Raw genomic sequence first — 26,802 nt, 5'->3', positions numbered from 1 at the left:
AAAGGCGGCCCTGCCCTCCGAGTTTACAGTCTAGTTTGATCCTCACAACCCTGGGGGTTGGGTGACCTCGTTATCCCCCTTTGACTGATGGAGCCGAGGCTGCCTGAGGCTAATGGGGCGCCAGGGTGGAGGCCGACTCCCACGCTGCCCACAGCGCTGCCCAGCTGCCCACAGCGCCTGGGAAAGGACAGAGACTGTTTGGTGGGTACGGCGGACCGACGAGTAGCCGCAAGAAGAAATGTGTAACTACTCTGGAAAAACCGGAGATAATTTCAAACACAGGGAGACCGGGGGGCACTGGGGAGCCACGGAATCTTCTTGAGCAGGGGAACCACTTGGTAGTCTCTCCTAACCGAATCTAATGTCCTCGGCCACCAGGGGGAGCTGACTCCCGGCCCTGCGCAGAACACGCGAGGCGGACGACCTTCTTTCCCCTTCTGTATAATGAGGGGCTTGGCTGCGGTGAGCCTGGTTGGGGGATGGGGGCGGGGTTGCTGGAGGTCGTAAAGAGCTGAGGGCTAGCTCCGGCGGAGGAGGCGGAGCCCGCTCCCTGGGGGCTCTTTGCGACATTCCCGGCGCTTCTCGCTTTGCGGCTCCTCGGAAGGAGAGGAGAGCCGTGGCGTGGCTAGAATCCCGACGGAGAGGCGGGGTTCGCGAGCTTTAATCCTGCTTCTGTGCATGCGCGGCTCCGTGCAGCTGCTGGGCTGACGGAGGTAGTGGCTGCTGAGCCTGATCCCCGCGGGACCAGAGAGACTAGGCCGGAGGCTAGAGTGGCGGCGGCGGCGGCGGGAGAGCATGGAGTCCGAGGCGTCGGCAGCGGGAACCCGTCCCGCCGGAGGTGGCGCCCCCTGCCCGCCGGGGGAGGCGGGGCCTAGAAGGAGGGGCCGATGGCTGGGGGAGCCCCTGAAAAAAAGGGGAGAGGGACTTGAGGGATCCCCAGAAGGAGGGGAGGCCAAGGGCGGGGGGAAGTTGTAGGAGAAGAGGAGGGCAAAGAATGGGGGGAGCCCCCAAAAGAGGGGCAGTAGTTGCAGGGAGCCCCAGAAGGAGGGAAGCCAGTGGTTGGGGGAACCCTCGGAAAAGGGGCCGTGGCGGGGGAGCCCGCCTGCATTGGAGGGGGCAGCTGGTTTGCTCAGAGGGAAAGAGAAAAGTGGTTTTAAAAGGAGGCCCCTGGTCTGCAAGTGACCGAGGGTACGAGGGGGAGCCCCCTAGGGCAGAAGGGACGGTTGGGAGGGATGCAGGAGTTTGGGGGAGACGCCTGGGCTGGGAGGCGGCGGTGGTCCCAGGGGGACCCTCCCTCTCACAAGAGCCCCTTGGACCCCTTTGTCCCCCTCCGACAGGGCTTGGGCCGAGGACCAAGGCTGCGCAGAGCGCGGGGCCCAAGGCCGCCGGCCGGATGGCCAGACTCTTTGGCTTCGAGCTGGCGCAGCTGTCCAGCTGGCAGCGGCTGGTGAGCCTCCTGAATCGGCCAACTGACCCCGCGAGCCTGGGAGTCTTCCGGGTCCTCTTTGGTGAGTGGGGACGGAGGTGCCAAGGAGGGGCGGGGGCCTCGGCCTCCCCCTGCCGCCACATGATGGAGATGGCCAGGCGGCCGGGCCTAGTTTGCTGACCTAGAGAACTTTGACCTCAAGGGCGGCCAACAGTGGAGCACTGAGAAGACTCGCTCTTGAATTAGTCTAGTGGGCGGGAGCCGGGGAAAGCCCTCCCCAGAGGAGGCAGGGAAGAGTCCCCCTATGCTTGGTCCTCTGAAACACGAATAAAGGAGCTTTCCCATGTACAGAACAGTTGTCTGTGAGGCTCCCAATGAGGTACCGCCTTTCTCTTTTAAAATATAGACTCAATTCCATCACATAACTCTTCTTGGCTGTGGTTCTAAAATGCTTCACTGGCCCTTCAACCCTCCCTTTCCTCTTCCCTTCCATCCTTTCCTCTTCTCTTCCCTTCCATCCTTTCCTCTTCCCTTCCCTTCCATCCTTTCCTCTTCCCTTCCCTTCCATACTTTCCTCTTCTCTTCCCTTCCATCCTTTCCTCTTCCCTTCCCTTCCATCCTTTCCTCTTCTCTTCCCTTCCATACTTTCCTCTTCCCTTCCCTTCCATCCTTTCCTCTTCTCTTCCCTTCCATCCTTTCCTCTTTTCTTCCCTTCCATCCTTTCCTCTTCCCTTCCCTTCCATCCTTTCCTCTTCTCTTCCCTTCCATCCTTTCCTCTTCTCTTCCCTTCCATCCTTTCCTCTTCTCTTCCCTTCCATCCTTTCCTCTTCTCTTCCCTTCCATACTTTCCTCTTCCCTTCCCTTCCATCCTTTCCTCTTCCTTCCCTTCCATCCTTTCCTCTTCCTTCCCTTCCATCCTTTCCTCTTCTCTTCCCTTCCATACTTTCCTCTTCCCTTCCCTTCCATCCTTTCCTCTTCTCTTCCCTTCCATACTTTCCTCTTCTCTTCCCTTCCATCCTTTCCTCTTCCCTTCCCTTCCATCCTTTCCTCTTCCCTTCCCTTCCATCCTTTCCTCTTCTCTTCCCTTCCATCCTTTCCTCTTTTCTTCCCTTCCATCCTTCCTCTTCCCTTCCCTTCCATCCTTCCTCTTCCCTTCCCTTCCATCCTTTCTCTTCTCTTCCCTTCCTTTCCCTTGCCTTTCTTCTCTTCCTCTTCCTTCTTTTTCTTTTCTTTCTTTTTTTGGCAACCTTAACCTTAGCTCCCTAAGCCTGCTTCTTCCATCCCCCCTATTAAAAAAAATTAAAACATTTTGGCAAATTTGCTCATTCAAGCAAAATATATTCCCTCATTTTGTCCCAAAATGTAACTTCTGTACATTGAATCTGTTTCTTGGCTGTTGGGGAGTACAAAACGTGCTGCATTAAGTCCGCTGGCCATTGCGTTGAGTAGAGTCCCCGGTCTTTCTGATCTCTTTTTCTTTATCATGTTGTTACTGCATAAGTTGTGGCTCTGTGGCTTTTACTTTGTAGAAGTTCATCCCAGTGCTCCCAGCTTCAGACATCCTTTGCATCATTTCTGAAAAGCAAAATGATATCCCATCGCTTTCCAGAAACGTCAAGCCATGACTTGTCCCCCTTGTAAAAATACAAAAAGAGCCTGTCGCCAGCCCTGTGCCCCCCTGGCGCGGGGGCTGACCTTGGCATGCAGGTGGTGCAGTGAGTGGAGCGCGGCGCCTTACGCGTTAGAAAAAGCAGCTTCCAATTCAGCTTCAGACTCTTATTAGCTGTGGGACTTCTGCCAGTTTCTCTGTAAAAACAAACTTGTGTCAGGGTTGTTCAGTGGATCAAATAAAGGAGAAGTACCCAGCATGTTGTTGCTGTTCATCACGTCTGACTCTTTGGGAAAGATACCGGAGTGGTTGGCCGTTTGCTTCTCGAGCTTATTTTACAGATGAGGAAACTGAGGCAAACTAGTGTCTGATTTGGCTCGGGTCTTCCAGACGGGGCCCGGCACTACCCACCGCGCCACCTAGCTGCCCCTTAGCACATAGAAGGTTGTAATATTCTTCTCTAGAACGTGATCCTCTCGGCGAGGGGGCTTCTGGGCGCAGCCTTCCTTTCAGATCATTAATCAGCACAAGTGCAGCCGGGGGTTAAAGTCCAAATCCTTTATCGTCTCTTTCCAAGTCTTGTCTCCTTTCCTGGGCCCGGTTTGCTTTCTTAGAGGCCTGCAGGAGTCCGAGAGCTTGAGCTCTGGCTTCGGAATCTCCCCGACTTCCAAGGGTTTGTGCCTCAGCTGCAGCCGCCACAAAGGTGGAAAATGGGGCGAATCTGTCTCGGCCTCCGAGAGCTTCTAGTGCGCTTGTCCTTTCCGGCCCTGAGAGCTTCTTACACGCCCACACTGAGCACACACCGAGGATTAAATCGATGCTAAACTAGATTTAACCATTGTCTCCTCCGTTCCCCTTAGTGCCTTGTTTCTAGTTCTGGCCCAGTGGGGTTATACAGACGTCAGCTGTTGTTGCTGAGCCTTCTGACCCCCCTTTCCAGGACTGCTCATGGCGCTGGACATCCCCCAGGAGCGGGGGCTTAGCTTCTTGGACCACAGGTACCTCGACGGGCTCGAGGTGTGCCGCTTCCCCTTGATAGAAGCCCTGCGTCCGCTGCCCCTCGACTGGATGTACCTCGTCTACACCGTCATGTTTCTGGGTGAGGACTGTGGGATGGAAAGCAGCATTCGATAGGGGGTGGCGTTAGGGGCAGCCTGCCGGGAAGTGGCTGGGCCTCCGAGTCCTCGCCTGGGCTCCCTGGCAGTCCTGGGGCTGATGCTGGGGGCGGAGCGGACCGTGGCTCTGCTGGTACCATGACTGCCCCCACATCCCCCTCCCCACAACTTAATCCCAGGCGCACTGGGCATGACACTGGGGCTGTGGTACCGCCTGAGCTGCCTGTTGTTCCTGCTGCCCTACTGGTATGTGTTTCTGCTGGACAAGACCTCCTGGAACAACCATTCCTACCTGTATGGACTGTTGGCTTTCCAGCTGTCCTTCATGGATGCGAACCGCTACTGGTACGAGGTGCTCCGGGGCTGGATGGGGAGGGGATGGCAGGTGAGTGGAAGGGCTCTCTCAAGCAAACTCTGCTTTGCAGAATAGACTTAGATTCAGGCTGCATTTCAAGTGGGTTCTGAAGGCGGTCCCTTGACATGGAGAGGGCCCACTGAGGGAAAGACTCCATTTCCTCTAGTTGCCCCCTGGGCTACACAGGGACATTGAAGTAGTTACTTTTTGGAGTCTTTCTCAAGAGGAAGCTGAGGTAGAAGGGGTTGCTTTCTTCAGATATTTGAAGAGCTGTTCTAGAGTGCAGAAGAGAGATTTCAGCTCAACACGAGAGAACTTCTACTTACTGTTGTTCAGCAGTTGAATGAGGTCTTTTGAGAGGTAGTGAGCTCTCTGTCCCTGGACAGGTGACCATTTGTCAAAGATACTGATGTGCCAGGTAAGACCAGGTCTAAGATTTGATGGTAAAGGGGCTTTGGTTATTGGGATCTCAAGAGTAGAAAAACCAGGGAAAGGAGAGCATCCTTGGAATAAGCAGGGTAGAGAAAGGGAGAGAATTAGACCCTAGATGTAGAACCGGGCAGAACACGTATCCCCTAATCTTTATTGATTTCCTTCTCTGAGCACAGGTCCCTGGACGGCTTGAGAAATCGCTCTAAGAAGAACGCCCACGTCCCACTTTGGAACTACACAGTCCTGCGTGGACAGGTGCGTAGGAGTCAGCGACGTGGCTGTTGCTCTTGCTCCCTCCACCACCAGCCCATTTCATCAGGGATCATGTGGAAGCAAAGGTGCCATCGCAGGCCCTGTCGGCTTGCCGCCATTCTCATTCCTCCTCTCTGTCTCCGTGTCTCTCTCTGTCTATTTATCTCTGACCCCGTCTCTCCCGTGTTTGAATCTCCTTTCTAGGCAGATCACTCCCAGGCTGTCCATCCAGCCCCATCTCCTGAGCTTCGGTCTTGTGTCATCAGCTGGGCGTTTCAAACCAGATGTTTTAGAGACATCTTAAACTCCATAAAATTGAGGCCAGGATTGACCTCTTTCTCCCTCTCTCCCTTTCACATTTGCTCGTGTCTTTCACAGGCTCCCCTGTCCTCTTTTCCCAGGTTCAGAATCTCTGAGTTATCCTGGACTGCTTGCCCTCCTCCCACCTTCCAGTGCTTCTGCTTTCCTAACCCTTCACTGCGAGTGTCGCTCCCTGCCCTCCCTCTCCCCCCCACCCTGTATCTCACTGCTCCAGCTGCTGTACACACTGCTGCCCAAGGATCTCCAATGGGGATATGACTCTGCAACTTGGTCACAGCCAGTGGCTTCCTGAGGCTCCTGGGATAGCATTCAGAGCTCCAGGGGTCAGGAAGCAGCGGTTGCTCTCTGGTCCTCGGGCCCCCCTGCTTTTGTACTGCCTGGCTCAACTTTGCTTCGTAGACTGTCCTTTCTCTCGCTCTTTCTCCATCTCTCTCTCTCTCTTTTCCCCTTCCTCCTCCCCTCTCTCCCTCTCCCTCTTTCCCTCCTTCTTTTTCTCTCTCCATCCCTCTCTTTTTCTCCCCTTCCCCAAGTCTCCCATCTCATTGTCTGCCTTTTCTGTCCCTCCACATGCTAGTTCCTCCCCTAACAAGCTGCCCCCACCCATGCACACCTAATTCTGGGTATATATCTATATGGAAGCAGATTTGTGTGTATTGTGTGTGTGTAGGAGAGAAGTTCAGTGTGTTTTTATATTCTATACTTCTCTATACTCAGAGTTGTAATTAACTTAAAATTCTTGACCTTTTGTTCTGCCAGATGAACTCTGTTATTATTTTTTCTAGATCTGTAAAATAATTTCTTGGGAGTTTGATTGGTACGGCACAGAATAAGTAGATTAATTTAGGTAGTACGGTCATCTTTTATTATATTAACTCGGCCTACCCATGAGCACTCGACATTCTTCCAGTTGTTTAGATCTGACTTTATTTGTGTGGAAAGTGTTTTGTAATTGTGTTCATATACTTCCTGACTTTGTCTTGGCAGGTAGACTCCCAAATATTTTATATTATCCACAGTTATTTTGAATGGAATTTCTCTTTCTATCTCTTGTTGCTGGACTTTGTTGTTAATATATAGAAATGCTGATGATTTATGTGGATTTATTTTGTATCCTGCAACTTCGCTAAAGTTGTGAATTGTTTCTAGTAGTTTTTTAGTTGATTCTCTAGGATTCTCTAAGTATACCATCATATCATCTGCAAAGAATGATCATTTAAGTAATTGTTTCTAGTAGTTTTAATTCATCTGTAAAGAGGGATAATTTGGTTTCCTCATTACCTACTTTTAATTCCTTTAATTTCTTTTTTTTCTCTTATTGCTAAAGCTAATATTTCTAATACAATATTGAGTTCATTGGTGACAGTGGGCAACCTTGTTTCACCCCGATCTAATTGGGAATGGTTGCTGATGAGATAGATCATTTTAAGGAAAACTTCATTTATTCCTATGTACTCTAGTGTTCTTAATAGGTATGGGTTATACTCAGATTTGTAGACACAACTGGAGTATAAGCTCTTAACAAACAGCGATTCTTTCATTCTTCGGACTTGTATCTGCAGCATTTGGCCCAAAGCGTGGCACGTAGTAGATGCTTATTGATTGGTACAAAGACATAAAGCAGCCCCTTCCCTCCAGGAAGCTGCATTTCATGGGAATGTATGTACACAAAGAAGTTAACTAGAAATGTACAAAGTCATTTCCAGGGATCACCTTCCTTTAGGAGAGGACCCGTGGCTTTAATCTGGAGGCAGAGGCGGAGAGGGAGTGCACTGCACTTATGGAGCATAGGTGTGGGATGGGAGCGGCAGGCAGGCAAGTTGGACCGGACAGGAAGTCAGTTGGGCTCAGATTTGAAGCAATCAGCCTTTCCCCTTAGAAGCAGAAGGGAGCCATCAAGATCCTTTGAGCCGGGAAGCTAGGTGATGGGATGGACGTGCTTTTGTTTTCTCTGCTTGGCAGTTCTGTTGGAAGATGAATCGGAGACTTTCTTTCTCCCTTACAGGGGAGGGGGATCCAACGTAGGTCGGTCAGCTTACTCATCTCTGAAATTTTCCTTCCTTCGCATGGAGAAGAGATGGTTTTGTGTATCTGAAGAACAGCTGTCTCAGTCGTGGGCCTCATTTGTTCTCGGATCTCACCCATGCAGATATTCATTGTGTACTTCATTGCGGGAGTGAAGAAGCTTGATGCAGATTGGATTGGAGGCTATTCCATGGGCTCCCTGGCCCGGCACTGGCTCTTCAGCCCCTTCAAGTGAGTGGGGAGCTGTGCGGAGGGGCCCTGGGCATGGAGGGAGGCAGGGGCATCTTGGATTCCCTCCACTCAGGGAGAGTTTCCGTCTTATAGATTGGCTTCTGTTTCCTTGTCTCTTCTTCCTCTCCTTTGTGACACTGAAATCACTCTAGGACAGTAGTCTTCTCTACTCCCAAGGGTCTTTGGTAACCACCAGACATGATTGTGATCACTACTGGCAGGGGACGAAGGAAAGAAATAATAAAGAAGTAAGAGAGAGAGATGATGAGAATGAAAGGAGAGAGGGAGGGGAGGAACAAAGAGAGGGAGAAAAAGGAAAAGAGAAGGGAGGGAAAAAAGTGAGAGAAGAAAGAAAAGAGAGGGAGGAAGAGAAGGAGGGAGAAAAGAGGGAAAAATGGAGAAAGAGAGTCAAGTCCCAAATAATTGCCTCCTGTTCCTCAGAGGCTTTGTTGTATTCCACAGCGATGTGGGTGAACGCCTTAACTTCACCATAAGCTATTTGTCTCTATAGAGTCTGTAATTCCTCTATATTTTTTCTTCTGCATTTTGTTCCTGATTCCATTGTTTGCTAAAATCATTTTTCTCACTCCACTGTTCTGTGTCTATCACTGTCCTTTACCTTCTGTAGGCCCTTCTCTTTCCCTCCCAGCCTCCAGAAGACCCCACATTCTGATTTTGCCATCCCACACTGCCAGTCTGTGGCACATCCTGGAGTACTTGGACAGGATGGGAGGAGCTCATAAAGCGGGCCCAGAGGCTGTCTTGCTGGGCCGATCTCTGCCCGTCCCAGGGAACTTAACAACATAACATTTATCCTTAGAAGGGTAGAAGGCAGAGACCCCTTGTGCCCGCCACAACCCGGAGCCTGCCCTCTGTGTTGACAGGCTGGTGCTCTCTGAGGAAATGACCAGCCTGCTCGTGGTACACTGGTGTGGGCTGCTGTTGGACCTGTCGGCCGGCTTCCTGCTCTTTTTTGATGCTTCCAGACTCGTTGGCCTTCTCTTTGTGTCCTACTTCCATTGTATGAACTCCCAGCTCTTCAACATTGGTTAGTGCTTGGGGTCTGAAGGAAGCCAGGGGCCGCGGGGATGGAAGGGGCGACCCTGAGGCACGATTTGGGCATGGAAGGCGGTACTGGGAGCAAGGACAAAAGGCAGAAGAGATGGAGAGGGATTGAACCGACAGTGAGGACATGAAGGTCTCCTGGATGCAGAGCTTTGTGGGGAATGATCCGGTATGCTGGCGGGGAGAGGTGTCGGATGGAACGCCTTCCTTTTCTGCTAGGGATGTTTCCCTTCGTCATGTTGGCCAGCAGCCCCCTCTTCTGCTCCCCTGACTGGCCCCGGAGGTTAGTTGCCCGCTGTCCTCAGTGGCTCCGAGGCCTGCTGCCGACCACGGCTGATGCCCAGCCCAGTTTGTCCTGCGTGTATAAGAGAAGCCGGACCAAAGGCAGCCCCGGGACCCGGCTGCGACATCGGCTGGGAGCCATCTTCACAGTGTTCTATCTGCTGGAGCAGCTCTTCCTGCCCTACTCCCACTTTATTACCCAGGTATGAGGCAGAGATGGACACTGGCGGGTGAAACTGGGAAAAATGGGTGGTGCTAAGTTAGGAAGAATCACAGGGGCAGCTTTTCTTTGCTCCATCAGAGAAGGTCGTACGTGCCAAGGCAGTCTGGGCTGTTTGGCTCGGTCAGCCTGGCTCCCTCCTCAGCTTGGGAGAGTGGTTCATGTCATAAATATCCTACTACAGGAATGAATTTCCCTCTACTCCCTTTCCAGGGCTATAACAACTGGACCAATGGGCTCTATGGGTACTCCTGGGACATGATGGTGCACTCTCGTTCCCACCAGCATGTCAAGATCACCTATCGAGACGGCCGCACCGGGGAGTTGGGCTACCTTAACCCTGGGGTGAGAGACAGCCCCTGAATCCTAAGATTCCTCCCTTTGAACTTCCTGGTCTGGCCCCTCCATCCTCCCCTTATGAAGGAAAAATATTTGAATTCTTGAGATTGCACAGGATTAAGGTGTGGGGATGATGGGAAGAAGAGGGTGGAGCAGAGAGATGTGGCTAGAAAACAGACCATTGAGAGGAGCTACCTGTGGGGTTAGTGAATTGCAAGCTCACTGTGAGCCAGTAATGGGATGTGACACAAAATAGAGCTAATACAGTAGAAACTTCATTCACATCTGTTAAGTGAGTGCCCTGATTATTTCCAAGGAAATGCACATCCCAGTATTCTCCTGGAGTGATGGGAAAGTGAAATGCCACAGTGTAGAAAGGTCTTGATCATGGGCAGCAGTCCAGAGGAAGGAGGAGGGAACATGAAGTCATGTTTGGGATCATCAGTTGTGAGGGAACTGGGGAGGTTTAGCCCATAAAAAGAGAAGATTTAGGTGAGATATAATCAGCATTCTCAGTTATTTTAAGGCATTTCATGTGGCAGAAGGGATCAGGCTTAATCTTCTTGTCTCCAAAGGGCAGATGTAGAATACAGAGACAGACATGATAGGGAGGTAGATTTGGGCTCAGAATGACTTTCCTAATGAACAGAGCTGCCCAGAAGTGACGGAGACTACTTTGTGAGGTGGTGAATTCTCATCAGAGTTGTTCAAGCAGATGCTTGAACCTACAGAGCTGGGTACCTTAAAAGAGGGGATTCCTATGTCAGGTTAAAGTTCAATTAGGATACCCTCTAGACCAGGGGTCCTCAAACTACAGGCCGCTGGCCAGATGCGGCAGCTGAGGACAATTATCCCCCTCACCCAGGGCTATGAAGTTTATTTAAAGGCCCACAAAACAAAGTTTTTGTTTTTACTATAGTCTGGCCCTTCAACAATCTGAGGGACAGTGAACTGGCCCTTGTTTAAAAAGTTTGAAGACCTCTGCTCTAGACCCTTTCTTTTTAGCGTTCATATCCCATCCCATGATGTGGCCCTTTGGCCAAGCGGACGCCAGATTAAGGTGGGGGCGGGGGGCAGGTGTTTACACAGAGTCGGCGGTGGAAGGACCACGCAGACATGCTGAAACAATACGCCGTGTGCCTGAACCGCCTGCTGCCCAACTACAATGTCTCGGACCCCCAGATCTACTTCGATGTCTGGGTCTCCATCAATGACCGCTTCCATCAGAGGTACTGGAGGCAGCTCCCAGCAAGCAGATGTAAAGGGAGGGGAGGAAAAGGCCAGGGCTCCATGTGCTCACCTTTGTTAGCATACTTTCCCAGAATCAGTGTTACCTGCAGGGGGCACTGCAACCTAGGGAGAAATTGAGCATCCCCAGAAGAGCTGGCCCCTGGCCAGGTGGCCCATGACCTCCCTCCCCACCTGAGCCATGAAGTACCTGAAGGCAGAGCTACTCAGTGGGGGCAAGGTTTTCAGAACAAAAGACTGCTCCTGGAACATCACCCTTTCTGCCCAAAGGCTTTTTGACCCTCGAGTGGACATTGTGCAGGCTGCTTGGTCTCCCTTCCGTCCAACCCCCTGGCTACAGCCCTTGTTGCTGGATTTATCTCCTTGGAGGGAGAAGTTTCAGGAGATTGAGAGCAGCCTGGACAACCACACTGAGGTGGTGTTCATTGCCGACTTCCCTGGTATGGAAAAGCAAGGGGGGGTGGGGGGATAAGGAGGATAAGGGGGATAGGGATGGTTTTGTGCTGCTTTTGTGTGGGCGGGCAGGGTATGTGGAGAAAATGGCCAAGCCAGGGGAGCAGAGCTGACGGGGTGGGCATGATAAAGCTCTTTGCCTCCAACAGGCTTGCACTTGGAGAATTTTGTGAGTGAAGATTTGGGCAATACTAGTATCCACCTACTTAAAGGGGAAGTGATCGTAGAATTGGTGGAGCAGCAGAGGAATCTCTCTCTTCAGAAAGGGGACAGGATTCAGGTAGGCACCGTGAGCCAAAATGGCAACAGGAAGCTCGGACCTTAGGGAAAAGCGTGCACGCCAGTGTTGTGTCAAACAGACCACACTGTGGCAGGAAACCCCTGGAGGTGCCTTGGGTGGCCAGGCTTCCTTCAAGCAGAAATTCTGCCCTTCTTCAGGGCTGTTGGATGGAGTGAAGTGGGTATAGAGGGTTGGGGAGATGGGGAGATGTCCCACTGCTCACCTTCCTCCTTGGCAGTTACCAGCTGGGGAATATCACAAAGTCTATACGGTGTCATCGGGCCCTTCCTGTTACATGTACCTCTTTGTGAACACCACAGAGCTGAAGTTGGAGCAAGAGTTAACGAAGTTACAGGAACTCAAGGAGAAAATAGAGAATGGGACTGGTGAGTAATTAGACCACTGGGATGGAAGCCCATTGGTGCCCCCTTCAGGTATAAAACTGCCAGGGCTTTGTGGTGATCTGGGGTCTGCAGCAAGGGGATCCCTTCTTGGCATTTTAAGCACGACAGTATTGGATGGTGAGCCCTGAGGAGGTGAAGTTAGGGGCTTTGGGGGGTGTTTCTTGCATTTGCTAGCCCCTCGCACAGCAAGTACCTGGCAAGGATAGTATAGCGTTTTGGTAAGGTGCCAGATGCTGTGCTAAGCAGATTCTGTCTCATCTGACCCTCAGCACACTTAAGAAAACAGGCAGCAAGGTGACCCTGCCAGGCTCACACAACCGGGATGTGACCTGAGGCCTGTATTCAGTAGCCCAGACTGGAGAGCGGTGCTCCATGACAGGGTGATCCTAACTCTGGCTGTCAGGGGTTCTGGTTTTGGTTACATCTGGCGGAAGACCTGTATGCCCCAGTGACTGTTTCCTGTTCCCCGGACAGAATCCGGACCTCTGCCTCCAGAGCTTCGCCCCTTGCTGGAAGGGGAAGTGAAAGGTGGACCTGAGTTAACTCCTGTGCTCCAGATCTTCTTGCGTCGACAACAGCGTCTCCAGGAAATCCAGAGGTGGCGCAGTTCCCCTTCCTATGAAAGGTTCTATCGCTTCTGGCTTCGAAAGCTCTACATCTTCCGCCGAAGGTCAGTGCAACCCCATTATCTACCTTAGTTCTGAGTTTCTGCCCCCAGATAACAGTATATTGCACTGATTTGCAGTGATTAAGCGACCATGGGATGATACTCCCATGGAAGGGGAGGAGCCGAGTCTTTTTTTTCCCCATTTTTCAGTCTGGGGGAACTGGAAGCAAGATCAAGTGTCAAGTGGGTCTCACTACTCCTCAAAATTTATCCCCAACCTGCTCCTGGGCTTACTAAGCCTCTTGAGGATGCTGTGGTCCAAGCTTTTCCACTCAGGGAGAGGATTCTTGGATGTTTTAGATGTGGCTCTTGGTCTCAAGGGCCGCGGACTTCCTGTTCCCAAGGGTTTCCTGGAAGTAGTGACTCTACCATCTATCTCCTCAGCCTCCTGATGACTTGTATCTCTCTGCGCAATCTAATCCTGGGTCGCCCCTCCTTGGAACAGCTGGCCCAGGAGGTGACCTATGCAAACCTGCGGCCCTTTGAGTCACCTGCAGAAACCCCCCCTGGCAAGGCAGCAAATTTGGATGCTAACACTAATCCGGAGTCAAGTCATACACACACACACTCAGAGCTCTGAGTTGTCAAGGCATTTTATGAGAACCAAATTATGTATTTGTATAGAATAACCTTTTTGAAGTCATTTTTAAAAAATTCTCTTGCCCATGCCTCTTTATTCAAATGACATAGTAATCGCAAACAGTCCAAGCAAAGTGTCACTGTATCCATTTTTCTTTTTTGCTTCGTTAGGATGAGTTCATAAGGCAGCAGTGTTAAGATAGCTCTATTGACAGTTGGAGCCAGTCTCTTATCACTAAACTCACTAATCCACCGTCCAGTTCTAGATAGGCCCAGCCCTGCTTGGTCAAAGTCTGTCTTTACCCCAAACCAAAGAACATCAAGCCTCCCTGTTCTGCTGAGTTTTCTGGTACTCTTGCCATTCAGAGAAACCCCCACAGGAGCCTTACTGCTACCTCCTCTTGAGGCACCTGACTTACTGAGTTTATAGGAAAAGGGTCAGTAGTTGACTATCAATTACTAGGACTAGCGTTGTAGTTAAAAAGCCCAGCTTGTGGGAACATCTTGCTCCCCAGTAATCTGGGGAGTCCAATCTTGCTGGTTTTTCAAGAACTAAAACAGTCCCATCTGGTGTTGGGAAATCCAATGATTCCTGACAGAGCTGAGAGATGCACTTAGACCTGTTGCTTCTGCAGACTCAAAGCTGTGTGGGCTACTTAAAACAGATTATCCTCACCTAGTTTTGAGGATTAGATGTTTCTGTTAAAGGATGGGGCAAACAACCTGGTACACATAGTGGGTGCTAGCCATATAAGTGCTTGCTTGCTTCTTTCCTAGATCACTTTTCCCAGTAATGGGGCTGGTAGACCCAGGATGCCCTATACAGTTACCAGTAAACTCAGCAGTCAAGCCTGGCTCAGTGTCCAATTTGCTCAGTGCCAGCCCTTGCCCTCTTTGGGGGAGGTGAAGGGGGAGCAACGAGGACAGGACACTAAAGCAAAGGCCCTTAGGAAGAGCCTGTCCTCAATTTAAATCAACTTCCTAAAGTAAAACTTAGAAACTTAAGTGTTCCAGTATATATTTTAATCCCTTTAAGGAACTAAAGAGCTGGTCTACAGAAGGGGATGCCAGGGTGGCTGTAACCCTTGAGAACAGGCCTTTCTTCCTTGCCCCTCCCTAGCACTTGGGACTTGGCCCAAGGAGCTACCACTTCTATTGGTCTTTTGGCCAGATGGAAGAAAAGCCTCTTCCTGATTTATCTGCTACCACACATCACATGGTTCTCAGGTTTACTAAGTCAGGTTCATCTAGCACCTCCTACTGAAAGGAGACAGAGAGAGGAAAATGTTCTCCAAGGATAGAAACTGCCAACTACAACCAGTTCTTTAAAAATTTCAGTCAACTATTAAGTGTTATAGGATTTGTTCTCACCCTATTTTAAGGATTGTCAGTTCTTTTCTGGTGGCAACCTCAGCTCATGATTTTAAGGCTGGATAGAGGTGAAAAGGGACTTTAAAACCTGTGGTCACTAGATCATCTCACCCTGAATAGGGGAGAATGATTACACTGTTTCCATAGGCTGCCTTTCTTAATCTTAAGGCTTCTCCAAACCCTGTGACAGAGCAAATGCAGAACCCCCTAAATAAAAAGTTAGAAATTTTTATCTTTTGGCCAGCTACCTGAAAGGACTTTTGGCCAACCTTGCAATATGTGTCCATCTCCCAAAGCTCCTTACTATTCTGTCTCTTAGTTTCAGCCCTTAGTTACCTAATAAAAAAGAAACCGGCCACCCACTTTCTTCCCTAGGATGTGCTGTAAAACTGGTCTTACAAAGTAGATCATCTGCTCACAGGTAAAAGAAGCACTACAGAGTAGGGTAGTTTAGTGCATCAGCTGTGTACTAGACTAAGCACTGCTTCTAGACATCAAAGAATGCCCCATCTTTTCAGGAGTGAATGGACACATTGTAAGGTAGAACCTAGCATTTTATTTAGATCTTCATTAAACTGTTGGAATTGAGAACCAGACATACGTAATAAACCTCCAAAAAATAGATCCTGAAAGGCACTTTCTGCTTAGGGCAGCAGCCATGGATTAGGCATGTAAACAAGCTGGCTTCTCTGTACCACACCAGCCAAGTCAGCTTCCTCCATAGCCAGCTGCTCCAGCTCTGCCCTCCCTTCTGTTAACACCAGCCAGACCCCCGTGTAGGTGTTACCCAAGGTTCTTCTGTAGGACACCTTGGCCTACCTGGGAATGCTGGAAACATGGTCAAAGGAATCATGGTGTCAAGGATTTTTTTTTTTTTAAAAGCTGCCCTCTGAGGTGATAGCTTCTCTGTACTCACGCCACACCCCAGAATACAATAAATAAGCAATTAGAAAATGTTCAAGTATGAAGGGATTTCCTTCTCCTCCCCGCCAAAAGCATTGCTCTCTGAAGGAAGCTGGTTTCTCTGTATCTACACCAGCTGCTCAGAAAGCTCATTGGACCTGGTTTTGAAAATAAAACAAAGTTAAAAACCCTGGGAGGAGTTCTTGTGCAGTGTGGAATACTCAGTCTTTCTTATAAAGAAAAAGTTAACCGGTACCAAAGTGTGCAACCTACAGACCCTCAGATACCGCCCTGTGACTTCTCTGTATGACGTCACAAGGCTGCCAAGTGCCCGCTTAACTAGAGCTAGGAGTTGGTGAGGTTTGGCTAGTGCTGAAACCATGCATAGGATTGGTTTACTAAATAAAAACCTTATTACGTACGTCCTCCAAAAGACAGCCGAGTGGAGAGATTAAGATTTGGTGCCGTTTTAAGAGATGGTCGTTAAGAGCATAAGCACCAGAAGGTGGTTCAACTAGTAACTGCCTTTTTCATGAAGTCAGGCTAGAGCTCCAACTGGAACTTGCGTTACATGCAAGATTGATCTGGTAGGGAACACTCCCTGACAAAAAGCTACATAATTAGAAGTGGGTCAGGTTACAGGGAGGATGAGGGAAGGCTTCACATTCATAATAGAGCTCAAGACATTACAAAATCATGCTGACAGGGCGGTGGCATTGTTGGACAGAGGCTATAAATGGAACTACAAGTACTTGACGTGCACATTACAAGGACAATTTTCAGCATTTGATGGGAGAGTCAATGCAGTTAAGATTTGGGGATGGGTGGTGGGACACAAAGGTTCAATCTTAAAGCATCATTTACTAGACAGTGCTGTCTGCTCATCTCTAGGCAGTTACACGGATCACCTATGCTCACTAAATCCATTATAATGGTGAGCAATACACCAGGGACAGAATAGCAGAGCCCAACTTACAGTCCCCACAAAAACTAAAATCAGATCATTGGACAAGAGTGACTGCAACTGATCAAGAGCTGAAAGAGGACAGGAGAAGTTTAGGGAGAAGGGCCCTTTCCCTCAGAGCTTGAAGGCTTCTCTGTAACCTACGCCAACAAGTCTGGGGAAAAAAGCCTAACACTTTCAATATTTAAGCTTTCTGGGCACTTCCCATGGGAAGCTGTCCCTACCAAAGTGGCCATAGGCTGCAGTCCTCTGATAAATGGGCTTCTTCAGATCCAGATCCCTGGAATATACAAGTCCATAACTTAATATGTAGCATTCAATTAAATAAAAGCAAAATAATCAGTAAGACTCATTTTCAAGAGTTCTGGCAAATGAGAAGTTCAGTTCTCTGGGGAAAGCTAGGAAGAAAATGTAGGGAAGAAGGGTGGCATCCCTGATGTCCAATCTCCTCGCACCTTGTTAAGGACAGGCACTTACTTTCCAGCTTTCAGATTAAGAATAACTACAAATCTTGTTCCAGTCACTGGCTCAACAGATCTGAAAGCTTGTCATCATCCTGAGAAACTTCAAGGGTCAAAGCTCATTTGAGAATCCGATACTTACCACCCCCCTAAGGGACAGACAGGCACCATTCCAGCGCTCCACTTGGTTGGAAGCATTAATGGTTTTCTGCTCTTTAATTAAGCCTTGTTCCCCCCAAAGGCTGAGGAAGGCAGCTACAAATGCACACACACCATCTCCAACTCAAATCCAGGATTTCTTGGGCTCAATTCAGCCAACCAGGTTCTGTACTGATTTTCATCGGTAATCATTTTGGAAATTAAGAGGAAACACCTCTAACCTTTAATAGTCTTTGAAACCGATTATGACTGATGACAACTTAGGAAAAAAGCTATCAGGATGGAAGGCTGCTTGTGTTTTTTTCTCATCTGTCTCCATACTTAAGACTTTAGGTTTTTATGCTTAAGAGTGTGAAAATCCCCCCATTTAATCTGGTTAGTGACATGCATTACCATCTTTACCTGACAATGACCCCAGGGCGGAGGTCAAAGTTCTTCTTCACGATATCCAGGAGCTCTCTTTCACTCTTCTGAGAGGTGCCATAATGGAAAATGGAGATGGACAATGGATGGGATACACCAATAGCGTAGGAAACCTAGAAGCAACGATACATGGATAATAATCCATCAAAATTCCCATTCTATCAATCCTAGGTCAAACTGCCCTATATAATAGTGCCTGAATGAGTATGGATTTTTTTTTTTTTAAATCCCCATAACCACTTGACATATCAGGCCTGGAAAAAACCCAATTCAGATGCAAGAATACATACCTGAACAAGCACCCTGCGACACAGACCACCTTTAACCAGGGATTTTGCCACCCAACGGGCAGCATAAGCAGCCGAACGGTCCACCTTAGTATAATCTTTTCCTGAGAAAGCACCACCTCCATGAGCACCCCAACCACCATAGGTATCCACAATGATCTTCCTTCCAGTCAGACCAGCATCACCCTGCAAGTATAGCTTCATTTAGATTCACTGGTTGACAAAGAAAACTGCAAAGATCCAAAGACCCTATCAACTGATAGAGGAAAGAGAACCCATACTGATGAAAATCACCTACTATGTTGGAGAACCACACAATTATCAGATAAAATCCCAAAAATGTCATACCTGAGGCCCACCAATGACAAATCTGCCACTAGGTTGCAGATGATAAATTGTATCTTCATCCAAGTATTTTGCAGGTACCACAGCTTTGATCACCTTTTCTTTCAGAGCATCCCTCATTTCATCAACGCATACATCTTCATCATGTTGAACAGATATCACAATCGTATGGACCCTTATAGGGAGAACAGCACCACGATCCTGCATATACTGCACAGTGACCTGAAACAAAAGACAGACATAAGGACACAAGAGATTTCCCACTATCTTCCACCTAGAGTACTGAGCATAAAACACACAAGTAAACCAGTAAGTTTCAGCATAATTAAGTCAGTACCACCCACCCTCATTTTTTCTATTTGGCTAATTGCAGGGTAACTCTCAACCCTTTTATTATCTTTTGTCAATATTAGTTTTAACAGTTTTTGCTTTTCATCATCAATTCTACATGGCACTCAGACTATTACTTACTTGAGTTTTGGAATCTGGCCGTAACCAAGGCAAAGTTCCATTGCGCCGCAATTCAGCAAGTTTGGCGTTGAGCTTGTGGGCTAACACAATAGTTAAAGGCATGCATTCTTCAGTTTCATCAGTAGCATAACCAAACATCAATCCCTGTGGAAGAGAAATCATGAAACCTGAACTGCTTAAAAATTACACTGTGTTTTAAGAGAAAAAAAACCTAAGCAAATACCTGGTCTCCTGCACCAATATCTTCTTCATTACGATCTAGATGAACCCCTTGAGCAATGTCTGGTGACTGCTGCTCCAAGGCTACTAGAACATTGCAAGTCTTGTAATCAAACCCTGTAGAGACAATTAAAGACCAGTTTAAACTCAATAAGTAAAGTAGCCAAAAGGTCCCCCCATCAGGTTGAGTTAGTCAATAGAGGTACATGTCTTTACTAGTTTTTCAAGTATATGCAGATGTTGCCATGATTAACAAAACACAAATTCATCCAAATGCATTAAGTGTGTATATGTAATAAAACAATAACTATTAGAATTGGGAGTATGTGGGAGGGAGGGGAGACAGAATAAGTTCAAGGACACTTGGGAGTTAATGCCCCATTGTAAAACAAAGCATTAGATTTATAATATAAATAAGTAAAAAATTCAAAACTAAGAGGACAAAGATCAAAGGAAATTTTCAAAAAGTGGCACAGGGAATGGTTAGAGTGGTTCTAAGACATGAAATATAAAACTCACCTTTAGAAGAATCATCATAGCCTACATGCTTAATTGTTTCCCTAACCACTTTCTGATAGTCAACAGCAGCTCTGGATGTGATTTCACCAGCAAGTAGTATCATTCCAGTCTTAGCAACTGTTTCTAATGGGAGAAAAAAAATTCAAGACATCAATCCCTTCCATAAGCAAATTTACACTCAAGATAAGCTAAGTAACTGACCACTTACCACAAGCAACTTTGGCATCAGGGTCCTGCTGAAGATGGGCATCAAGGACTGCGTCACTAATCTGGTCACAAATCTTATCTAGAGAAACATAATTTAGCTCATTAAAGCCTACAAGCCATTACTACTTTTAATCCTCACACACTATTTAACATGAGGGGAAAAATGACAATCTGTGACTAATCTACCCAGTACCATTTGCCCCAAGTGATTGGTACACAAAATCTGAAAACCTGACACCATGATCTGAATATAGCTCTACCTTAAGAGCGTAACCTATTTATATGCCTTTGAAATTCCTTAAAAGGCGTGCTTTAAGACCATTCAAAAGTCTTAATCCCACAGCTAACGTAACCAATAACAATCCGATTTCTTTTAGTTCAAAGAACACTAACAGCAAGCTCCTCAGAGTAAATTTGTCCAGAATGTGTTTCTTTGGGAGGATGAAAAGGTTATTTTTAAATTTTGGAAACAAAGTGGCAGTATCTTCTAAACAACACAACTCAAAAAGCACGCTGTTACTTATGCTACAAAAATGTCAATAGTTATTTAGTATTAGTTCTTACTAGAGACAATAGCTCTTTGTTTCCATTTGCCCTCCGATCTAAAGATTGCTTTGAAAATACTTAAAGGAGTTTTCATCTCCAATTGCTCCCCCACTTCGTTTTTTTAAAAAGGAGCACTATTCTCCTGGTGGCCTGAGTCCAAGCTCCGAATTTGTAAAGACGTGATTCTCTAAAGAATCATTTCCATTTCATTAATTGAATTACACTTGCTCTGCATGTGCTCGGCAGGGCCACCCTCGAAGCAGAGCTCGGGGTGCAAGAGCCGAAACCCAAAAGAGAGAGAGCTCGGACCCAGGGGTCAGCCTGGGCCACGGGGCGTCCACTGCACTGCCCACGAGAATCTAAGATCGGCACCCCCCTCCCCCAGTCACAAGCAGGTGACAGGCCGAGGCACTGACGCCCCACGTTCGCGAGTGGGGGAGGCACTCTCACAGGGGAGCCCGGCCATCCCGCCGGTCCCCCCAGTCCCCGGGGCTTTTGTTCGCCGGCTTCTCCCCAATCATGGCGTCCGGACAAAGCGCCGGCGAGGATGGTCTGAGCGCCGTACCACAGTGGTTCAGGGACGCCCTCCCCGGCGGGGCTGCATTGGGCTGGGCTGTCAGTCGGTCCAGCCACCGCCGCCATCGCCGCCCCCCCCTCCGACTTCTCCCCCCCCCCACTCCTTGGCCACCGTGCCACACGCGGTGGGCACGTGGTTGTGGCTGCAATGCGGGGCGCGCGCCCCCGCGGGGTGGGCACGCGCCTCCACCGCGGGCGGGCGGGGACTCCCGCGCCCTGGCTTTCCGGACGCGCCGCGGCCAAAGGAGGACGTTGGGTCCCGACACCTCGCGGACCCTCCGCTGTCACCCCTCCCCCCTTCGGGGTTTCTGGAATTTTCCTGATCCCGGGGCGCGCGGCCGGGGCGGGGCGGGGCGGCGGGGGGAGGGGCGCCGCGGGTGGGGGAGGGGCGCCCACGCGCTCGCTCTCCCCGGCAGCCGCGGCGCTTCCCGCCAGAGCCGGGGGCAGCGCCGGTAACCAAGAACTCCCCTGCCCGGGCCGGACTCTGCCCGTTCCCTGGGCCCAGACCCCCCAGGTCCTTTCCAACTCACCGGGGTGCCCTTCACCCACAGACTCCGAAGTAAAGAGAAAAGTGCCCTCCTCGATGAAGGTCTCGTCGAAGCCGTTGAGTTGCCCGTTCATAGCTGCGAGAAAGAAAGAGATGCCAGGCAATGGGAGCCGGAGAAGGCGGAGTGTGCGCGGAGGGCGGCGAGGACGCGAGCGAGAGACCGAGCTAGCGCGAGCCAGACGACTCGAACCAGAAGATCCTCTCAGTGGCGCAGGCGGAACGAGGCGCCAGGCGGTGCTCCGCCGTATTTATAGTCGTGCAGCGGCTCGCGCCCCTCCTCGGCCCCGCCTCCTTCCGCCGCGCGCCAATGCACCACCCGCGGGGGGCGGGGCCTGGGGAGCCGGGCCGCGGGCTGAACCAGTCGACGAAACGGAGGTGGGGAAGTTGGGCCCATGCTGTTCCGTCCGTCCTGCTCGTGGGAGCTTTTCTCCGCCGAGCTACACCAGAGGAGGAATAGACAGTAAAAGGCACATCTCCGCCCCAAGTGTCCAGGAGGAGAGGCGAGGGGAGGGAAAGGACAGCTGCCTCACCGCCGCCTCCTCCCCCCATTATGAAGAGTTCGACTGCGCCACTGGCGGTTAGCGGAGCCCTCGCGGCTCGCTCTGCCGGGCGTCCTGTTACGTCACGCAGGCGGCTCTCCGGGAGCTGGGCGGGTTGCGTCGTCGTCGCCGTTGTCCGTCCTCTTTGGGGTCGTTTCAGTCCAAACCTCGTGCGCGTCCCCTTGCCGGGGCTGGGCCTGGCTGCCGGGGCTGGGCTGGGCTCGGGGAGCGAGGGAGGGAGGCGTGCATGGTCACGCGCGTCCCCCGACCCATCCGGGGCTGCCTGGACAGAGCCCCGGACCCCAGCTCTCCAGCCTCGGGTGGTGCGGGGCGGCACCCAGCCCGCGCCTCCAGCGGTTGACGTAGCGGTTAAGAAGGGAAAACACCTGGTGGGCCCGTCCCCGCCGCCTTCCTTTTGCTCGGCTAATTAAACCAATTAACGTATAAGGCCTGGCCCTGGAGTGGATCCTGAGAGGGATGAATCTGAGCCCCGGCGTGGATATAAACGCCCGAGCTCCCCTCACCCCTTCCTCTTTTGTTAAGGAAGGAAGAGCTGGCAATTCACAGGCGCCCGACCTTGTCCTGTCGCATACAGTAGGCGCTCATCGGATGCCGGCGGGTCGTTAGGAGGGCTGGCAGCTGGTGCCCTCGCGGGAGCAGCCACGGGATGTCATGGTGGGGATCGCAGTCCGGGGCACGGAGTACCTTAGGAGGAAAGGGGCCAGAGCCGCGCACACGATGTTCCTTAAGGGACAGAAAGCGGTTGAGCAGGTTCCCTGGCGGCGTGTGCCCGTCACCTGGCAGGGAACGGGGATTGCTTGGCAAGGCCTCCCATTAAGATGCCCCAGGGGTCCCCCTTTATGATGGAAAGGCAGAGGGTTTTTATTGTTCTCTTTTGGCCCCTTGGGGAGGGGACACAAGCTGTGCTGCCGAGCCCCGGGAGGTCCTTGGGCATGCGAGTTTCATGAATCTTACACGGACGGCCAAGTCAAAAAGGATGGCGCCCCGGGAGACCGGGGTCCTGGGCCGCGTCATTTCATGCACTTACTCAGGGTCATGTGGCAACTGAAACTCCTTGCTTATGCGCTGGCGAGGGCTACAGAAAGTCGGGAGGGTCCCAGGCTGTCTGCGGAGTGGAAGCCGGTGGGCCCCACTCCCAGGTCGCCGGGGAGGTGGCCGGGAGAACTGGCTGCCCAGTTCCACATGACCCGAGGTTGAGGTGGATTCTGAGAAGTAATGGACTCAGTAGGGAAGCGGGGAAAGACAGGAAGGAGATGGGATTGGGCAGCCCTACATGGGCCACTGTGCCTGCGACCTCAGTTAAGGTTCAGAGTTAATGTCAGCGTGCAGAGTACTGTACTGGGGCTTTGGAAACAGGTTAGACAAAGAATGGATACATTTCCTGCTTTCACTCTCACGAGCTGACACATTGCTGCTGAGAACAGCTACAATGGGTCATCACGAAAAGGATATGGTGTGTTTTCTTTATCCAAAGATAGCTCCAAACAAATGCATCCACATATTGATATAAGACATGTGATATATGGTGGATCTTGGAGTGTTCTTTCACCTGCAGTAACTTTGGGGAGCTGGAGAATGCCAAAAAGACGGAATATATCCAGAGGCCATAAAAGTGAAAAGAACCCACATGTGCAACAATGTTTGTAGCCATCCTTTTTGTAGTGACAAGGAACTGGGAATTTGAGTGGATACCCATCACTTAAAGAATGACTGAACAAATTCAGGTATATGAATGTTATGGAATATTATTGTTCTATAAAAAAGGATGAACAGGATGATTTCAGAAAGGCCTGGAGAGATATGGATTGATCCTAAGTGAAGGGAGTAGAAATAAGAAAATATTGGACATAGTAAAAGATTATACGATGATCCAATGTGATGATGGACTTAGCTTTTTTCAACAATTCAATGGTTCAAAAGAATTCCAATAGGCTTGGGATGGAAAATGCCATCTGCATGCAATAGACAAAACTATATGGAGATTGTAGATCAAAGCATAATATTTTTTATCTATTGGGAAAAATTACTATTGAGAAATTATTTTTTAAAATAGCCTTTTATTTACAGGTTATATGTAAGGGTAATTTTACAGCATTGACAATTGCCAAACCTTTTGTTAAAATTTTTCCCCTCCTTCCCCCCACCTCCTCCCCTAGATGGCAGGATGACCAGTAGATGTTAAATATATTAAAGTATAAATTAGATACACAATAAATATACATGACCATTATTTTGCTGTACAAAAAGAATCAGACTCTCAAATATTGTACAATTAGCTTGTGAAGGAAATCCAAAATGCTGGCAGGCAAAAATCTAGGGATTGAGAATTCATTGTAATGGTTCTTGGTCATCAACCAGAGTTCTTTCACTGGGCGTAGCTGGTTCAATTCATTATTGCTCAATTGGAACTGGTTTGGTTCATGTCATTTCTGAAGATGGCCAGGTCCATCAGAATTGGTCATATAGTATTGTTGAAGTATATAATGATCTCCTGGCCCTGGTTGTTTCACTCAGCATCAGTTCATGTAAGTCTCTCCAGGCCTTTCTGAAATCATCCTGTTGGTCATTTCTTACCAAACAATAATATTCCATAATATTCATATACCACAATTTATTCAGCCATTTTCCAATTGATGGGCATCTCCTCAGTTTCCAGTGAGAAATTATTTTTTAAAAACATGAGAAAGGCAGAGTTTAAAAAATTGTGTGAAAAGACAAGAACAGTGGGAAAAGACATGTGACTACTAAAATGCAATCAGAAAATGTGTCCTGATAGCCTAGGTTATAGGATAGCCATAAAATGAAAAGTCTGACTCTCTTTTATTAAAAAAAAAAATGCTAACTTCATTAGGACTGTGCCTGTTGTGTCAGATAGGCCATCCAGGATAAGTTATAATCATATTTAACATTTAATGGATGCTGACCTATACCAAATGATGAGAACAGAAGATAAGATACTGGCTAAAGGCTCCCATTCTCAACTAGAAAACAAGACACAAAGTATCAGACTGTTCCTAACTGGGGAGGTGGAGACCTGATAGCTAACAATGATAGGCTATCACCAGATCCTATCAAATTGGTGGTCCAGGAAAGCCTTTCTGAAAGAAATGAGACTTTTTTTTTCCTCAAGGGAAAGAAATAGTTGACTTGGCAGGTGGGCAGAGAAAGATGGTTTTAGATATAAAAATATCATCAGGAAGAATTGTGTGAATTGAGAGTAAAGAAGATAAATGGAGAAATGAGATGAACAAAAGTAAAGGAGAGAAAAATGAGAAACAGAAGACCACTTACTAGTTAATAACTGTGTTACAAAGACAAATGCCAAAATGTATACATCCTTTTAAATTGGATTAAACGTTCATATGGCTTTTGGGAAAGGATCCTGTGACCTGCTATACCTGAATCACCAAAATCTGACCCTGGATAAGACCCAACATATTTTTCCATTCTTATTCCCTGGCAGCTGGAGAAGTCCCATCATTGTACTGCTTGCTTTCAATACAAATCCTTGCTATCTGACCAGCTGGGTCCTCCCTATTTGCTCAACAATCCTTTTATTCATCTCTAGCTGACTCCCTTTACCCTGCCATAAGAATAACTTTGTGGAGAAAGGCTTAGTTCAAATGGTACTAAAATAGGAATTTGCCTCTTTTCCAAAGATGTTTTATTTCTTCTCTCCCTAAATTTGTAATACAGATTTCTCTCTTCCTCATAAGACAATAAGGGAGAATGAAAGAGGAACAGGCTTTACCAAATTGGTCAGTGCTCCCAGTCAGGGCAAGATATCCACCAAACGGTTGGCCAGTTTCTTCAATCAGATTTAATTGGAGAACTTTCACCTGCCAAACCTATACTGTTTTTAGATTGATCTGATGTAATTTGGTATATGAAATGAGAAGCTGTTATCAGAGTGCTAATGGATCTGTGATCCTGTGACCGCCTTGAGACTTGAATTCCCTGCATTTCCATGAGGTTGATTGAAACTCATTCAGGCCTGTTTTGCCTGTTGACCTTTTGTTCCTTCCCCTCCTATAAGTTGACCACATCCAATCCATTCAATATGCTACGAGTTGCATTTTTTTGTTATTGCAATACCAGTGGGGTGCACACATTGTTCATCAGTGATGGGCATGATATGTCAGAAATTATTCCATAATAAAATTTTGATAGGCTTTTTATTGAGGGGCAGAATCTAGCCAGGTAAGTCAACAGTGAATTTTGCTCATGTGGGCTACAAACTACAAGATTGTAGCCCTGCAAAGGAGACCCTAAGTAAACATAAATGTTAATTGAATTAATCCAGTTAATGAGTATATTGTGACACTTTTTTTTTTCATATCCTGAACACTATATGAGGCTTCACTGTACATGACTCTACCTGATAAAGCTACATGTATATTTAAGATAAGAAGCTCTTTGAAATCCATATTAGGCACAAGATGTATACTATGAGTGATAATGTATTAATGAACTAGACAGGCATCTTTTCCTCACTGAAAATCTGCTGTCATCCAGATCCTATAGATTCTCAACACCTCACATCATGAAAACTTTTTCTAGTGACATCCCATATTCTCCACTTCTCCAGTGTGTCCCAGGGCCTAGATAACAGAACCTTAGGGCTTAAGACGTTCCTTTTCTATACCAAGTATATATTTCATATAGCAGCATTTCCAACCCTCATAATTTCCCTTAAACTGCTGATTCTACTTCTGCCTTTCAATCTCAACGGATGAGCACGTTTCACATTTTATATTTTATCAGTAAGATTGATAGAATTTTCATTTACCCCAGTTTGCATCGACCCTACTAGTACTAACCTTTCTATGGACAAATTCTCCCAAACCAGGTAGCTAGGTATTATGGGCCAGAACTTAACTGGTTAAGTTAACTAACTGGTGCTAAGTTAGTGAAATCGATAGAGACAATGGTTGTTTATCATGG

General features: G+C 48.6%; 2 protein-coding genes across 3 annotated transcripts; one reads left to right on the top strand and one right to left on the bottom strand.

The window, feature by feature from the left end:
- The first annotated feature begins 616 nt into the window (after positions 1-616).
- On the top strand, positions 617-15,767 carry GGCX (gamma-glutamyl carboxylase). 2 transcript variants are annotated; one of them, XM_051974366.1, is made up of 15 exons: positions 617-838; positions 1,338-1,508; positions 3,976-4,134; positions 4,330-4,495; positions 5,114-5,192; positions 7,657-7,763; positions 8,648-8,811; positions 9,048-9,313; positions 9,544-9,675; positions 10,747-10,898; positions 11,188-11,357; positions 11,520-11,650; positions 11,889-12,036; positions 12,529-12,724; positions 13,106-15,767. In XM_051974366.1, the coding sequence occupies exons 1-15, from the start codon at positions 796-798 to the stop codon at positions 13,299-13,301; spliced, it is 2,280 nt and encodes a 759-aa protein (XP_051830326.1). In that variant the 5' UTR covers positions 617-795; the 3' UTR covers positions 13,302-15,767. The 2 variants fall into 2 exon arrangements, with proteins under 2 accessions (XP_051830326.1, XP_051830327.1); XM_051974367.1 differs by lacking the exons at positions 617-838; positions 12,529-12,724; positions 13,106-15,767 and having other exon boundaries at positions 959-1,508; positions 11,971-12,036.
- Positions 15,205-21,518, bottom strand: MAT2A (methionine adenosyltransferase 2A). The gene is made up of 9 exons (XM_051974368.1): positions 21,282-21,518; positions 19,631-19,708; positions 19,423-19,545; positions 18,908-19,020; positions 18,685-18,828; positions 18,217-18,435; positions 17,872-18,054; positions 17,561-17,694; positions 15,205-16,818 (listed from the first exon to the last, which is right to left on the bottom strand). The coding sequence occupies exons 1-9, from the start codon at positions 21,370-21,372 to the stop codon at positions 16,716-16,718; spliced, it is 1,188 nt and encodes a 395-aa protein (XP_051830328.1). The 5' UTR covers positions 21,373-21,518; the 3' UTR covers positions 15,205-16,715.
- Between the last annotated feature and the right edge of the window lie 5,284 nt (positions 21,519-26,802).

This window comes from Antechinus flavipes, chromosome 2, assembly GCF_016432865.1.
Source record: "Antechinus flavipes isolate AdamAnt ecotype Samford, QLD, Australia chromosome 2, AdamAnt_v2, whole genome shotgun sequence".
Lineage (NCBI taxonomy): Eukaryota > Metazoa > Chordata > Mammalia > Dasyuromorphia > Dasyuridae > Antechinus > Antechinus flavipes.
Note: the sequence above shows the minus strand (reverse complement) of the source record. Positions and strands in the feature narration are given on the sequence as shown.